General features: G+C 39.3%; 1 protein-coding gene across 1 annotated transcript in view; it reads left to right on the top strand.

The window, feature by feature from the left end:
* Positions 1-2356: 2356 nt before the first annotated feature.
* Positions 2357-16950, top strand: part of STAT4 (signal transducer and activator of transcription 4) — a 92498-nt gene continuing 77904 nt past the window's right edge. Inside the window, exons 1-3 of the mRNA XM_036859057.1 lie at positions 2357-2452; positions 4939-5067; positions 6372-6516. Coding sequence (XP_036714952.1) covers positions 4940-5067; positions 6372-6516 — 273 coding nt within the window. The 5' untranslated portion in view covers positions 2357-2452; position 4939. The remainder of the gene's footprint in view (positions 2453-4938; positions 5068-6371; positions 6517-16950) is intronic.

Here is a 16950-nt window from a genome sequence, read left to right as displayed (position 1 = left end):
ATGTTGGAGAATATGCTTGTTTTCCATTTTAAAAATGTTTAGCACATAATGGGTTTATGACTATAATTTTCGATGAATAGATGTTTTAATTTTTCTCAGATTTAATTTTAAGTACAATAAATTAAAAAATGAATACAGAATAGAAATACACAAAAATTCTTTGGGCTTGTCAACAATTTTTAAGAGTATAAAGCTGTCTTGAGACCAAACAGTTTGAGAACTGCTAGGAGCGTCCCAAGGTGAGGTCCTTAAAAGGAAGAAGCGAACAAACTCTCTGCTTCGTACAGCAGTCACTCAACAGTTGAATATAATGATGATAAAGACCTGCAAAACCAATATGACTAATACTATAAGGCAGGAAGTGAAAAGTATTAAGTGAGTGGGCTAGGTCTCCACTGTCCAGTGTGGTAGCCACTAGCCACATGTGGCTACTAAGCACTTGAAATGTGGCTAGTCCTAACTGAGATATCCTTGAAGTGCCAAACACACACCAGACTTCACAGATTTAGTATGAAATAAGTTTTTTAAATTGAAGTATAGTTTATTTACAATGTTGTGTTCGTTTCTGGTGTGCAGCAAAGCGATTCAGTTATACATGTATATATACATATTCTTTTTCATATTCTTTCCTATTATGGTTTATTATAGGATATTGAATATAGTTCCCTGTGCTATACAGTAGGACCTTGTTGTTAACCTATGGAATGCTCTCTCTCATTAATAACTTTTTATATTGATTATATGCTGAAATGTTAATATTCTGTATTTTTAATGTGGCTACTAGAAACAAACATATGTGGCTTGCATTTTTTTTCTCTTGGACTGTACTAGTTTGGACGGGAAGTACGATGAGATTTCAGAGCAGGGAAAAGTTGCTTATGGGTTGGGGTCATCAGTGAAATCACTGAGAAGGAGAGGATTTCAATAAGTAGACAAGTCGGGGGAAGAAACTGCAATTGAAGGGAGCATCAGTACTGAAATATGAGAGGTTCATCTAGGGAGCAGAGAAGACTGGTCTTCATCAGATCATAGGCTTTCGTTGGGGGGGGGGAGAAAAGTTTCCAGGAGAGGTTAGGACCAAGTTGTACAGAACTTTGAGTGCCTTGAATCTGGACTTTTTCCTATAGGCAGTGACCTCTTCCCCAGAAGAAACCCAGGCTTTGCCCCGTAGCTTACGGAACAGCTCAAATGAGGCACTTTCTTCAGGTGGGGACAGAGCAAGCATAAGCTCCTGGAAACCGCCCAGTGAGCAAGCAGCCAGGACCATCTCTACCTGACCAGTGAATTTAGAGGGATGACTTTGAATTTAGATGCGTGACTTTGGGGTTGATTGACTTATTTTTTGTGAATGAGGGAGAGGGGTAGTAAATTTAATCACATGATAATAATGTCTCCTGAAAGAGGAGGAGAATCCTGTGCGATGCTGGTCCGGACGATGGTGAAGCAAGGCCTTTGACCTTGGCAGATGGCTCTAGGCATGTACATAAGCAGATTGAGTCATTCTTTCTACCTCCTTTTGTCTATCTTCCTTTATTTTTGTCTTTATTTTCCTGAACTTTTGTAGAACTCTTACTGCGTGTCAGGGTGTTAACATCTGGCTCCGAAGAGATGAAAGGAAAAGAGCACTAAGGAGGGAGTTGAAACCCCCAGACTCTTATCCAGCCTCTGCAGCTAACTCATTGAGTAACTCTGGTCACCTCTCTGGGCCTCAGTTTTTTCAGATATGAAAGAGGAATCAGAACCAGATGAAGCCAAGGCTCCCTCCAGCTCTGTGATTCTAGGACCAGCCCATGTCACAATGGGAGAAGGGCACCAGGTGTGGGGAGGGAAGGAGGATACTGGGCTAGTAAGGGCAGGAGTCCACCTGCACAGGAGCTGGCCCAAACCTTTGGGTGAGGTTGTCCTCCTCCCGGCGAGCAGATCCTGCTGGAATCCGCGCACAGTGAAGTCTTCGATTTGCTGTTTTCATCCTGGCGACGTACCCCTTTCATCCCAGGGGCTGGCTCTTACCAAGATGAGTGGAGTCTGTAAGGAGGAGGCTGGGAAGCCAGGAATTTAGCTCCAGGCAAGTAAGTCTGCAGGGGGTCTCAGATGGTCTGGGGAAACAGGAAGAAAATGAGTGTGTGTGACCCCCTCCCACGCCCCTCCTCCTGACACCCACGGGCCACAGGCAGTGGCCGGAGTGATTGATGGGGATGAGGAAAGGGCGCCCTGCGAAGCGGCTTCAGCCAGACTGTTTCTGGTCTTCAGCTTTTCTAGAAGAGAGAGTGGGTGGGAACGACCCAAGTAAAGTCCCAGAGACTCAACGCTGACGCACAGGAAAGCCTCAAGTGGGAGGAGAAATGCAAATCCCCTACTGACGATGGTGTCAGCGGCTGGGTTCTGGGGACCTTGAAGGGCGATTCCGACTTTGGACTTGAGCACCGCCTGGGACCCGGGCTGAGAGAGCCAGGTAAGGAGGCAGACCACACCTTGGCGTTGCTTCTCCGGAGCAGCGCGGGCCAGGAAATGCTCTGCAGGACGCTGCGGCGCCTTAGCTGTTTCCTTGCTGTTTTGACAGTTACTTCACGTTAACCTAGCTGAGGATGGGTAGTTTTAAAAAGAAGCGATCGACTCCACGATTCAGAGGTGCGCCGTGTTGGGTCTCTCGGCGAGACTCGGGCGCTCTGCCCCCGAAAATGTTAACGGTGGGTGGGACCGTTGTGGCTGCTTGGAGGTGTGTCCTCGCAAAGGGCGGAGTGGGCGCCCCCTTCACTTTCTTAGCCGTCTTCTTTCAACTGTAATGTCTGACATTAGATTGCGTGCCTCGGTTTCAGCAGACAGCCCCGCAGCTGAGGTAGCTAGTGATTGAGGCTTTGAGGAGAACAGTGATATTTTAGGGCAGGTCGCCTCCTTTGCATGCTGCGGCTCATCTCAGAACCAAAGTGGCACCATTAGCTGCCTGGCAGTGGGACAAAATGCCCGTTTATAGGGATCTTCTAGGACCAGGCATTCAAAGAGACTAGGCAGGCACTTAGTTTTCAAAAGAAATGCTCCATAGTTTTCTTGGGATGGGAGAATTAGCCCGTAGAGAGTGAAAGACGTTTTTAGAATCCTTTAAAAAGGCATTTCTAGAAGCTGCAACAGAAAAGAATGTCCTAAGACTGTGAACCTATCTTTTCCCTTTTCAGCCTTGAGTTCAGCTCTCTGAGGATGGACTCAGGTCCTAGGAGTGATCTCTCTAACTTTAGGATGGGTTCAGTCCAGTTAATTCTTAGTTAGAAAACAGATTTTCGTCCAAATCATAGCAAGGGTTTAACAATAGTAGCAATTACAATTGTAATGCTATTTTCAGCACCTGTTCTCTTGTCATTAACTAGAATAAATTGATAGAGCAGGGCAATGGCAATAGTAACATGGGAACAAATGTTCCAATTTTGGGTGGAATATGGTTACACCCAGCATCTAGAAAGACAACCATGTCTGGCGTCAGGAGACCTCAGGTTGATCCTTAGGAGCTGCGCATGTTGGGCAAGAGTCCTTTCGCCTATGTGTCCCTCAGATTTTTTACATTTTAAAGCTGGGGTAATACTATCCACCTGTGCTATTCGTAGCATCAGGAGTGCCACTCATTCTTCTCTTAATGAGCACTTAATGAGCACTTACAACACACCTAGGATTTTATGTGTAAATATAAAGTGATAGGAAAGTGAAACATTTCTTTTTTCCAGTTGCTTTCTTTAAGCAAAACATTGGCAATAATCTTTTTCTAATACATTTAGGTCAGGGAAAAGGTGCCCCCAGATGGTTGCATTTGAAACCTGAGGAATATGTATATGAAATATATGAAATTTATTATCATGATGTTCTGTAGGCAAAAGTAAATCTTAACTTACCTACAAGATAGGTTGAAATACTATCATGATTGATCACATAAAAGTTTTTTCGGTTTGATCTAGAATTACTGACAAAACAATAAAAAATTTGACTTTGAAAAAAGTAAAATACTGTAATTTCAAGGAGAGATGTCATATTAATTTCCCTGAGTTAAGAAATATGTCTAAAGCTTCTAAACTGGACAGAGTGGGGTTATGTTGGGGAAACACATACTTTTGTTTTATGACGGGCTGCTAACTATGTATCAAGTGTGGTTTCTTCTTAAGTATCTTGAGGGTTTAACTACCCTCGGATGCACATCAGAGACTAATTAAAAGTAGACTTTAAAAGCTTTGCCCAGCCATAGCGGATCATTACAGAGAGAAAGAAAAATATTTATTTGTCCAGAGGTATTTTGAACTGAAAAATTTAGAGCCCACGAAAGTGTATACATGAAACTCTTCATAAAGATAAGTCTGAATTAGACTAGAAGTCTTGGAACATAAGGCTGACTCTAGAAGCCAGAGAAATCTGAAATAAAGAAAGAAGGATTAGGCAGTTTTATATAAAAGAAGCTTTTATTGGGTGTTCCTCACACATAAAGCCCTAAGAGGGTCTTAGGAGGTATAGTTGAGTATGTTATTTGCCTTCAAGTTGCTCAAAGCCTAATAGTGTAGAGGCAGCAAGGGATAGGGAAGGAGCTTGTTGAGAATACAAACCTGTGTACACAGGTGTGGGGTAGGGTGAGGGGTGTTGAGCGGGAGTGAAAGCTTTCTAGAGAAGGCGGAACCAGAGTTTCTGTTAGAACAAAGAAGGACGTGGCTTGGGGGCCGAGAAAGAATCTTGTTTCCTTCACTAGTGATGACGTAGGAAAAAGCTCAGAACTACATTATCTTTGGATTGAAAACGTTTTAGCATTTCTGTTTTCTTTAATTGGGTGACTATAAGAGAAGAGAAATTTTTTTCTCCAGTTACTTGATGGACAACATTGTCTTTGTCTGAAATCCAAGAAAAAAAGAAAACATGTACCATAGTTATTAATTAACATTATTTTTAAACTCTAATTTTCCCTCTTCTTTGTAGTATGACTCAGTGGAATCAAGTCCAACAGTTAGAAATAAAATTTTTGGAGCAAGTTGATCAATTCTATGATGACAACTTTCCTATGGAAATTCGGCATCTGTTGGCCCAGTGGATTGAAAATCAAGACTGGTAAGATCAAACATTATTGTATTTTCCCTAGAGGTCGATGCACAAATGCTTTATGCTCTATCCACATGGATTTATTCTATGGTCCACTTTTGACTCAGTTGATACATTCTTATCAGGTAAAGAACTTTCTTTGAGGTTTTGGAAAGCTTCCTTAACGGAGGAGAATCATTGTCCTTTCTGGTTTCATCCATTGCAGATGAAAACTTGATGGTTCTAGTGCTTTGTTTTTTATAAGCTAAACTCCAACGATTTCTAAGTATTAAAAAGACAAGAAGTAAATCTATTGTTTATATCAATTCTCTATCACAGACTCAATATAAATATTTTTCTTAACATGCTTTACAAACATTTTCACCTTGTACAATTAAAAAAGTCTTTTGCTTTAAATAGTTGTCTTAAAATTTTTCTTGTGATAAAATATACATAACATAAAATTTACCATTTTAACCATTTGTTAGGTTTACAGTTTAGTGGTATTAAGTATATTCACACTGTTGTGCATCCACCTCCAAAACTTTTTCATCTTCCCAAACTGAAACTGTGTACTCGTTAAATAATAACTCCTCCTCATTCTCTCCACCCCGGCCCCTGGCAACCATTATTCTGTTTTCTGTCTCTGAATTCGACTAGTCTAGGTACTTCATATAAGTGTAATCACACAGTATTCGTTATTTTGTGACTGACATTTTACTTAGTATATTCTTTCAAGGTTCATTCATATGAGTAACATGTATCAGAATTTCCTTCCTTTTTAAGACTGAATAATATTCTATTGTATGTATCTACCACATTTTATTTATTCATTCATCCTTCAGTGAACATCTGAGTTGTTTCCACCTTTCAGCTATTGTGAATAAAGCTGATATAAATGTTGATGTCAAGTATCTACTCAAGTCCCTGCTTTCAATTCTTTTAAGTATCTACCCAGAAGTGAAATTGTATATAATATTTTGTTTATAATTTGAGGAATCTCCATACTGTCTTCTACAGTGGCTGTACCATTTTCCATTGCCACCAGCAATATATAAGGGTTCCAGTTTTACATCCTCACCAAAACTTATTTTGTGTTTTCAATAATAACCATCCTAATAGGTGTGAAGTAGTACCTCATGGTTTGATTTGCATTTCCCTAATGATTAGTGATGTTGAATATACTTTCATGTGTACAATTTAATTTTTAAAAACCAGTAAATGCTTATCACTGTGGGATATATTTATCACTTTAAAATGATTATGGTTAAAAAAAAAAAGTAGACATTTTACTAAGTTGTTTCCTGCTGTGTAATAACACTTTTGTTTTTCAGGGAGGCAGCATCTAACAATGAAACCATGGCAACAATTCTTCTTCAAAACTTGTTAATACAACTGGATGAACAGTTAGGTCGCGTTTCCAAAGAGAAAAATCTGCTTTTAATACACAACCTAAAAAGAATTAGGAAAGTCCTTCAGGTGAGAATGCATTCTACTTTTTAAAAATATTTGGATTTACAAGTCTTAAATTTAGCAAAAAAAATGTAGCCTTATCTTAGTTCCAAACCAGATGTAAGAGGGAAAAAGCTGAATTGTCTTACTATTTTAAATTTTGTGCTCAATTTTATTTCATTACCCAATGTTTGTTTTTCACCAACTTTTGAATCTAAAATACACTACAAGTGGGAGGGTATGTGATTTGCATGTGACTGTTTACTAGTTATGATCAAACTGAGAATGTGGAACAGAGATTTGAAAGATGCTAGGTTCGTGGCTATCTCTCCGTCCTCCCTTGCCTTTGTCTCTTACTTAACAATTTAGAGTTGGTATTGTTCTCATTCATAGGTGGAGGCATTATGGTTGTATGTATCCTTCCAGATTTGGTTCAAACCTCACCTCCTTCAAAAGCATTCTGTGGTGCCCTGTAGCTTCCTATTCCAAAAGTTCACCCAGGCAAAGCCCATCTCTCTGTGTTCCCATAACACCTCCAACACATCTGTACCATAGCATTTAGTACATTCTACATTAGTGTTATTTCTGTTTTTCTTCTCCCTCAAATTGTGGGTTACTTGAGGCAAGGACTTTATATTCAGCTTTGAATTCCCAGTGCCCACCACACAGCTGGACATATAGTAGGTGTGTAATATTCATTGATTAAAGGGATGAATGAATGAAGTAAGTGAAACAGAGATCTAAAGAATTAAGGGCAGACTAATAATGACCTAAACACAGAGATGCTTATGAAACAAACTCTGAACATGGACGGCTCTAATATTTACTGAGTGCCTATACAATGTATTAGAGAACATGAAATATACATATGCCGTTTCTCAGTGGGGCGTCTTTAGAATCTCAAACTTACAATTAATGCATTTTTACAAAAATTTTCCTAGACTATAATAGAAATGTGCTTGATGTTACTAACACTTGTGAGAGGGACATAGATATTAATTTTTTATTGTTGTTTGGATTGTTGTTTTAAATTGTTGTTATTGTTTTATTGTTGTTTGGATTGGATTTTTTCATTGTTGTTTTACTGTTACCTTTGCCCTTGTAATCCCCTACAAATTTGCAAGACACTTGGCTGGGGGTAGGAAATGAACTTGTTGCCAACAAAACAGTATTTTTCACAGTGTAAAGCAAACTATCTCTTCCAGAGGTAAGACATTTAACCTTGGCTTCATTAGTTAGTGCTCTAATCAATAAACCTAAAACAGGGGTTTGGCATACTGCTACCCACAAGTCAAATGTGGTCGCTGCCTGTTCTTGTACGGTCCATGACTAAGAATGGCTTTTACATTAAGTGCTTGAAAAAGAATAAAAGTAAAATAAATAAGTGGCATGAAAATTATAGGAAATTCGAATTTCTGTATTTTAGTGGAATGCAGCTTGCTTAGTCAGTTACGTACTGACTCTGGCTGCTTTTGCACTGCAGTGGCACCGTTGAATAGTTGTGACAGAGACCGTATGGCTCCAAAGCCTAAAATAAAAATGTGTATATGTGTATTGTGTGTGTGTGTGTTTGTGTGTGTGTTCGCATGCGTGTGTGTCTGTATTAAGCGTATTTATCTGGCCATTTATAGGAAAGGTTGCTGACCCTTGGTCTTTGCTAGGGACATGGGTGGGTAAAATAGGTGATGCATGGCCTTTGGAAATTCTGATTCTCAAAATGTGGCCTTGGGCAAGTCACTTCATTTTTCTAAATTCCTATATCTTTTCATGTAAATGAGGTTGATTATTATCTACCTTTTGGGATTGTAAGAAAGACTGAAGTTTTTATTCTGGCAAAAAAAATAGCCTTTCAAAAAAGGGACCTTTTTGTTGATAGGGAAAGTAGCAGGATATTCTTAGTGTAAATCAAGGGTAAGTGTCCAGCCCATCATTTTTCTGAGTGGGGATAAGATTGTGAGGGAGCCCAAGAACCGGCGGTAATTCCCAGTCACATTTCAGCTCAAGCACAAACGTCTCTGCTTATGTCATGGGCCTTCCAGCATCTTGTCTCTGCCGACCTTTTCCAATAAACTGCCCCAAGTTCCTCAACATTCCTGCCCCAGAAAAATAGATCTACTCCTTGTTCCTGAGCACAACCAGCTCACTATTGCATGACTCTGGGCCTTTGTCCGTGACAGTCTCATGGCCAGGAATGCTCTGCCACCTCTCTTCCTCCAGTCCAGCTCCCATTCATCCCTCGAGGAGCTGTGGAGGTCCCAGGGCAGCAAGGAAGCCTTCACCAGTGCTTTACCCCTTATTCTCATTCCTCACGGAGCATGGGCTGCAAGATAAGCAGTATCTCATCTGTGCTGGATGTGTCTAAGCAGGTCACAAGCTCTTTGAAGTTAAAAGTCTGAGTTCCTTTTGTGACCTTCCTCTTCCCTCCAGTACCCAGCATGGTTCTACTACAAATTAGAGACTCCCAAAACAGTTTGATTGGTTAGGATATTTTGTCTTTATTTTTATTTATTTTTTTTGGCTGTGCTGTGAGGCTTGTGGGATCTTAGTTCCCCGACCAGGAATTGAACCCATGCCCCCTGCAGTGGAAGCTCAGAGTCCTAACCACTGGACCACCAGGGAATTCCCTGGTTAGGATATTTTGAATGGACAAAAACATTTGCTCTTTCCTTTGATTTATAAACTATACTTATTGGGTATTTATATTAATTCAGAACATTGCCAATTATGTTAGGACAAGTCTTTTTGATAAAACAAGATCCCCCTCCCCTCAAAAGAAAAAAAAAAAACACCTCCTGCTGAAAGAATAGTATCACTGTTCTTACCTGGTTTGAACATTTTCATCCTCTGGCATTTTAAATACAATCCATCATAACTATTATAGCATAAAAGAACAAACAGTATGGTATCAGGAGAACTAAGCAGGTATAAGGTAAATTTATTTTAGCCCTTGACAGAGCAACTGGGATCTCCAGTTTCAATATTTTAATTTACTATTTATATCCCACCTACTTCTGATAAGAATTTGGAATGGCTTGCTATAAAAGACAAACAAAACCATTGAACCAAGAGTCAAGGTAATCTCTGAGGTGGAAGCAGTGAACACTAATGTCCAGGTCGCCTTAGTCCCTCTAAGGGGAGAGGTAGCCTCAGGTGAAGGCCAGGAGCAAGGACTATGTTGGGTTGAATCCTGGCTCTGTGACTTCCTTGCTGTGTGGCTCAGGGCAAGATGTTTACACTCTCTGGCCTCAGTTTCCTCAGCGGTGTGAGTGGAATCACAATGGTACCTACCCCACAGGGATGTTAGGAGCATTAAAAAAAAATTGTAAAGCATGTGGTAAGGACTGTATTAGGATTTGCTAAAAATAAATATCTGTCCCAGATATTTCAAGAATGCTTCGCCCTGTTCTTAGGACTTTTTAAAAAAAAACAATAGACTTTATTTGTTTAGAGCAGCTTTAGGCTTACAGAAAAATTGAGCAGAAAGTACAGAAAGCTCCCATATACTCCCTCTCCACCTGCCTCTCCCCAGTTTCCCGTATTATTATCTGGCATTGGTTTCGTACATTTGTTTCAGTTGATGAACCTATTGTGGTACCTTATTATTAACTTAAAGTCCAAGATTGCATTAGGGTTTACTCTTTGTGTTGTACAAGTCTATAGGTTTTGACAATGCATGATGTCATGTATCCACCATTTCAGTTTCACTGCCCTAAACATTTCCTCTGCTCCACCAATTCATTTGTCCGTCCCTCCCCCACTCCCTAACTCCTGGCAACCACTAATCTTTTTACTCTATAGTTTTACCTTTTCCAGAATGTCATATAGTTGAAATCATACAGTATGTAGACTTTTCAAATTGGCTTTCCTCACTTAGTAATACGCTTTTAAGTTTCCTCCGTGTCTTTTTGTAGCGTGATAGCTCTTTTTATCGCTGAATGATATTCCTTTTTATGGCGGTACTACAGTTTGTTTATCCATGTTGGGGATTTATAAACAAAGCTGATATTAACATTTATGTGTAGGTTTTTGTGTGCGTATGAGTTTTCAATACATTTGGGTAAATACCTTGGAGCCTGATTCCTGGATCTTTGTTCTTGGACTTTCTAGTGAAAATCTCTTTTCCTTATTCATCTTCCTGTCTGTGTCTTAGTCTGTTCTGGGTGCTATAACAAAAATACAATTGATTGGATGGATTTTAAATAAAAGACATTTATTTTTCACAGTTCTGGATAGGAAGCCCAAGATCAAGGTGCTGGCACATTCAGTGTCTAATTCAGCTTTCTGGTTCATAGATGGCTGTCTTTTTCCTGTAACCTCACAGGGAAGCTCTCTAGGTTCTCTTTTAAAAGAACACTAATTCCATTCAAGAGGGCTCTGCCCTTATGACCTAATCACTTATCAGAGGCTCCACCTCCTAATACCATCACATCAGGGGTTAGGATTTCAACATATGAATTGGGGAGACACAAATATTCAGCCTCTAACAACCCTTCTCTCTCTTTCTCCCTCAGAATGGCTAAAAAAATTAAAATGGTGCATATTCATAATTTTAAAAATTGAAGCAATACAAAAATATGCAAAGAAAATATGAACTAATCTAAAATCTACTCCCCAGATATAACCATATTAATAATTCATGAACATCATTCCTAACATACATATATATATATATGTATATATATACACACATACATATATATATGCAGATAGTAGGGCAGGCTGCTATTGACATTTTATACTCAGTTGCTATCAGTATCTTTGTAGCCTCCTGTGCCCCCACCCCCATCTCCACTCTGCTCTCTCCCCACCTGCAGTAACCACTAATCTAAATTTTAAGTTATAGAACCAAAAAAAATTTTAAACTATAAAACAGAACTGTGAGTAGGAGCTGACCTGGTGGCTGTCATATATTCTTAGATTCTAGAAATACAGGCCCCAAACATGATAAATGAAAAGAAACTGCAGGACACCAGAGAGGAAGAAAAGGTCCTAAAAGTAGCAAGAGAGACCAAATCTATTACCTTCGTGAAAATGAGAGAGAAACTGAAAGCCAAATTTAAAACAGTATTAAGTGAGAGACGAGTGGAATAAACTCTTCACAGAGCTGGAGTACTGAATATATCTGGATAGCTGAATATATATATATATCCAATATCCAATATATATACTGGATAGCTGAATATCCATCAACTTAGACTTCTATACCCAGCTCAATTATTATACAAAATTAAAAGTTCACTACAAAGATACGCTCACAGAAGGAACTACGAAAGGGAATCAGACACAGACGTTAAGCACACATGCCAAAATTTCAAAAGTACCACTACAAAAAGTGAAAATAGAGTGCATGAAAGATTGAAAGTGCCCAATAAGATATCAGAAAAAAATATCCATTATGTGGACAAAACTTAGCAATTCTAAGACAAACTGTAGTTTTTTCAAGGATGTATCTAAAACATGAAATAACAAAGTGATGAGATCAAAGAGGTGAGCTGGGCTGTCTTGTATAGAAGCTTGTGGGCCTTGGTCAGGAATCTGAGTCTTATACTGAGTGTGATAGGAAACCATTGAGAGGTTTGAGCAGAGGTGTGACATGAACTGATTTCTGTTCTTTAAGCTTACTCTGACAAATGAATTGTAGTTAGTCAAGGAACAATCAGGGAGATGTGTTAGAAAATTCCATTGATTTTTTAAAGCAACATACTGAAGTCAATCTTTTTCTATCACTGTGGGTTTATCAACTCTCCTAAACTTCTAGAAGTTTTTGCTTTGTGTATTTGTTACTATGTTGTGAGGAGCATAAGTAGAAGATAATATTGGTGAATGCAACTTTTAAAAAATTAATGTAAAATATCCTCTTTGACCCCTTTATTAAGTTTGCATTTTGAAACTTTATTGCGTGGCTTTCTTTTTGTTACCATTTGCTAATAGGCACATGAATCCATCTCTTCATTTTCATACCTTGTCTGTCACTTTATACTGAGTCTTTTATAAATATCACGTAACCAATCTTATTATCTAGTCAACAAATATTTAATAAGTTCTTATGTTATCAGTCACATCTTAAGCACTAGGAATACAATTGGAGGAAGTCATGAAGCTTACAGTCTAAAAAATTCACACCTCCTGCATTTTTGTTTTTAACTTATGGGAACTTCTATGGGTACCCCTCACAAATTAGTGTTAGGGAAGTAAGGGGAAACAGGCAACAACAAACTTGTCTGAAAGTAGAAAAAAACTCCATCTATTAGAAGGCTGAGTTCAGGGTTTTGGTGTTAAGTCTGTGGTTAGTAATCCCACCACCTACAGAACATTTTTCACCCACCAGGGTAATGAGTCAATTAGTGAGAGTTTTAGACTCTGTGTGTGAGGGGGAGTGGGCAAAGGCAACCCACACCTAGCATGTTCTATTCCCTGTACCCCCATGTACACCTCTTTCTCAGAGGTGTTTGGATTTGCCTGAACAAAAACACGTGTTGGAGTTGAAAGCTCCTCAGAAGTTGGGCAAACAGTGCTTCTTTCCTGTCCTGTCTGTAAAAAACCTATTGTTGGTTCTGAGTATCAGGTGATGTGAGATTTTCAACATGACAAAGTGAAGAATAGGAGACACTATTTTGCGATATGGGGGAGAAAAAAGTTGCTTTAACTGCTGAGCAGCTCTGAATCTGCCAGATTGTATCCTCTAATTCATGCTGCTTTCTCAGTTCACTCCTCTTCCTTCCTCTCTGCACACCACATGCAAGAGAGGCCACCTCAACCTCCAACCTGAACAGAGCCTGGTGTAGCTACTCGGTGTTAACTCTGAAAGAGCTGAATGGAGGGTTCAGTCTTTCAGGTCATTTTCTGCACATGGGCGGCAGCCAGTGCGTCATTTTCAGGCCACAGTTATTTCCCCGAGTCCTCAGCACACACCCCCAAAATCTGTTTTCCTCCGAGAAAATTACCTGATGCCAACATCACAATGCTCATATTTCAAAGGCTAAGAGACCTGCATGTCGTGCCATCTCAGATGAAATGGGAGTTAGCTGTCAAGATTTTGTTTGCTGTGTAATCTGGGACAGCCATCAGAAGGTAGATGGTGTGCATCACAATCCTTGTCCTGTGCACGTCGCACTAAACTAGAAATCCAGCGTGACCAACTCAAGATCCCACCCACCTGAAACTTTATTCATGGATCATTTTGTGCATATCCCCCCAAGCCTTCATCTTATCCAAACCTAGATTGCTCTCCCTCCTTATTAAGTTTTTTCTCACAGTTTATTACTTGTCTATAACGATTTGTCCTTTCCCTCTTTGTGAAATAATTACTTTGTCTATAGTGCACATGTTTTTAAATTCCAAATGATAGTTTGGATTTCTTAAAGTAGGGCTCATATAATTTGCTTAGTAGGTATACTAAGTACCTACTTCATAGACATTTGTTGATCGAATATTGGTTTCATCATATGGATTTTAACAGCAGGCTTGTATTGATTGCAGAAAATACAAGGGGAAAAGGACATAGATAAAACTCTGATGTTCAAAGAGTCTGCGATCTAGCATGGAGACCAAAGTGCAGATAAATATTTATGATGCAGTGAGGTAAGCACCATGGTCAAGGGATCTGCAGTCATAATTGGCAGAGGTGGGAACATTTGAGCTGTTTCCAGTAGGATGATTCAGAACTCTCTGAAGAGAAAAAGGGAGGAAAGGGAATCACGTACAGAGGGAAAAGCAGGAGCAAGACAGGGGAATCCCTATCGCGCAAACAAGCTTCGCACTTCAAGCATTAAAGTGGGGTTGTATGAGGACCTTGAATGCCATGCTAAGCAATTTGGACTTTGGCAATGCGGAGCCATCAAAGGTTTTTAAGCCAAAGTGTGACATGAATATAGGTTTTTTAAAAAAACATATACAGAGCAAGCTTTATCTCTAGAAAGACCCATCCCTTATCTGCTGTAGGCAAAAGAATATTGGAGAATTTTCCTAAGGCTGAAAGTTTTTTCTTTCCTCATTCCAGCCCCTACTCTCCCTCTCCTCAAATCATCTAAATTTAGAGAATGAGCCAGAGATTGGATACGTTTCATTTTCCCTAACACAAAAACCAGCTATGGTGTTCCCAAGGGGAAAAAAACCCTAAACTATTCATATGATGAGAAATCAAGTCCAACTCTTGGTTTTGGGAAACATGAAGCCTGTGCAATTTATCCAGGAGCTGTCAAGGAAAGTCCAGACACAGGGATGAGGCCTGAATCTGCCAGCCTGACAACTGTAACAGAAGCTTTAGAGGAGCTACCAACCCCAGAGAGAACAGTCACCCCCAAGAATAAATTATCAATAGATTTCTATAGCCCTAGTGTGACAACTAACCTCACCACTGAGAACATGGGTGGAGAAACACAGATACCAGTTGAGGAAGAGGACATGAAAATGTTCAGTGTCGTAAGTTGACTTTTACTATCCATGGGTTTCATTTGCTGGGAGTGTCATGGTGGCTGTGAAGAAAAAGCTGAGCCGGTATTCACCTTAAAAGTAGGAGAATTGTATCATTCTGCCAACAGTTTTTTAAAAATTTAGTTTCTTATTTTAGTTGTCCCTATCTCACGGAGATGAAGACGCGTAGGAAAGGTAGCTACACTGTTCTAAATCCATTGTGACCTGGAAACTTTCCAAAAATATACTTAGTCAAAACCAAGATAGTTTATAAGACTGGTTACCTTAGTATTTGCCACTTAAAACATTTTTGTACAAGTGAGTATAATAAAAGGGTAAAAATGGGAGCAAAAATAAACAAATCTACTTGTAAACAAGCTAGTCAATATAATCCAAGTCCGTTAGAAACCAATTTATGTTTAGCTTTAAAATTGTGAATTGAGTGAGTAATGATCAAGTTGCTATCTAAACTTTGTGTATAACTAGATTTAGTTCATTAAACTAGTTCATTTAGTTCATTACTCAAAGTAACTGCCTTTGGTCCAAATCACTTTAAAGGCATCCGTTGTAATTTATCAATGAAAAGTTCATTGTTGGTTTTTTTCACCAAGTCACCAGGTACCCTCTGAGCTTACATTACTGATTTCTCCAGAAATGACCTGGGGGACAAAAGATTTGCTCAATTGACCTATCTCTCACACTTCTTCCTTTAAAAAAATGAGGATCCAGAGCCAAGTACTTGGTACTTGGTTGATCATCAGCATCTATTTACCATAATTCTCTGATTGGCTACTTTGGTTGAGAACATAGTGACATCACTCCCAGCTGCTGAGTGGGCTCCTAAGTGCACAGTGAGGTGCTAAAGTGGTACAGGTAGCCAAGAACTACGTTTACTAGAAAAATGAGAAGAACCTCCTGTGTGCCTATGGAGTCAAGAACCTGCCTATTTTCTGTCTTTGAATCTGTGATTTCTGCCTCAGTAGAAAGATGTGGGAATGAGAAAATAATCAGTACCATATTAAATTTTAAAAAACAACTAGCTGCCTTTCCTACTTTTACCAGGTTTTCATAACTTACCTCATCTCTGTCAGGATTTATTTTGGGAAAAATTAATATCTCATTGGTTCTCTGTAGTTCAGTACACCATCAACTCACCATTTCTCCTCCTCTAGACTCTTCTATTTCTTCCTCTGAACAATAAAAAGTCTTCCAGAGAAAGAGGTAGAGATAGAGATGATAGAGATAGAGAGATAGAGATAGAGACAGAGACAGAGGCTTCATGGCAATGGTGTGGAGGATAGCGTGGCAGAGGTGAACATTGAGGCACAGAGACCTGTTTGCACATTATTGCAGTAGTTCAAGGGATGCTGAGCTAGACAATGACAAGGATAAAAAAAAGTGCTGGAGTTGTGAGATAATTTGGTAAAAGAATTGACACATAATGAGTGAACAGCTATGAAATGTGTGAGAAAGCAGAGCAAGAAATAAGAGGTGATTGAGAGTTTTAGTCTGGGTTATTACATGATGTTGATGCATAGTGAAGATTAGGTTTGGGGAAGGAAGTGGGATAACAAGACGAGTTTGATGAATTCTATGTGAAGTGCAGTAGGAAATTAATGGGAAGTAACTGGAACTAATGTGTCTACATACTTACCTGTCTCCTCCACAAGGCTGTGAGCTCCTTGGCTTATATATCTTTGCAACCCTAGAGCTTAACACAAGCCCAGCACATCCTAAGGACTCAATGTCTTATTTAATAAATGAAGAGTTCAACTGACGTTGAAAATGTGAATGTTGCCTTGTTGCAATGAGTATCCCTAAATAAATGGAGCAAATATAATGTCATTATTGCAAATGTAGTTTAGATCCCTAAACTCAGTTCACAGGATAAGATTTTCTTGATGAGATCAGCAATTTCTAAGGATGGAGGAAATTGGCTTTGGGAAGAAGTGTTTTTAGAGTGTGTGGTAACTGTGAGAGAATTCAGACTGGGTGGGACCAGAAGCAGCAAAAGCTGAGAAACCTTTCAGAGAAGGGAACACTAAGCAT

This window comes from Balaenoptera musculus, chromosome 7, assembly GCF_009873245.2.
Source record: "Balaenoptera musculus isolate JJ_BM4_2016_0621 chromosome 7, mBalMus1.pri.v3, whole genome shotgun sequence".
NCBI classification, from domain to species: domain Eukaryota; kingdom Metazoa; phylum Chordata; class Mammalia; order Artiodactyla; family Balaenopteridae; genus Balaenoptera; species Balaenoptera musculus.
Note: the sequence above shows the minus strand (reverse complement) of the source record. Positions and strands in the feature narration are given on the sequence as shown.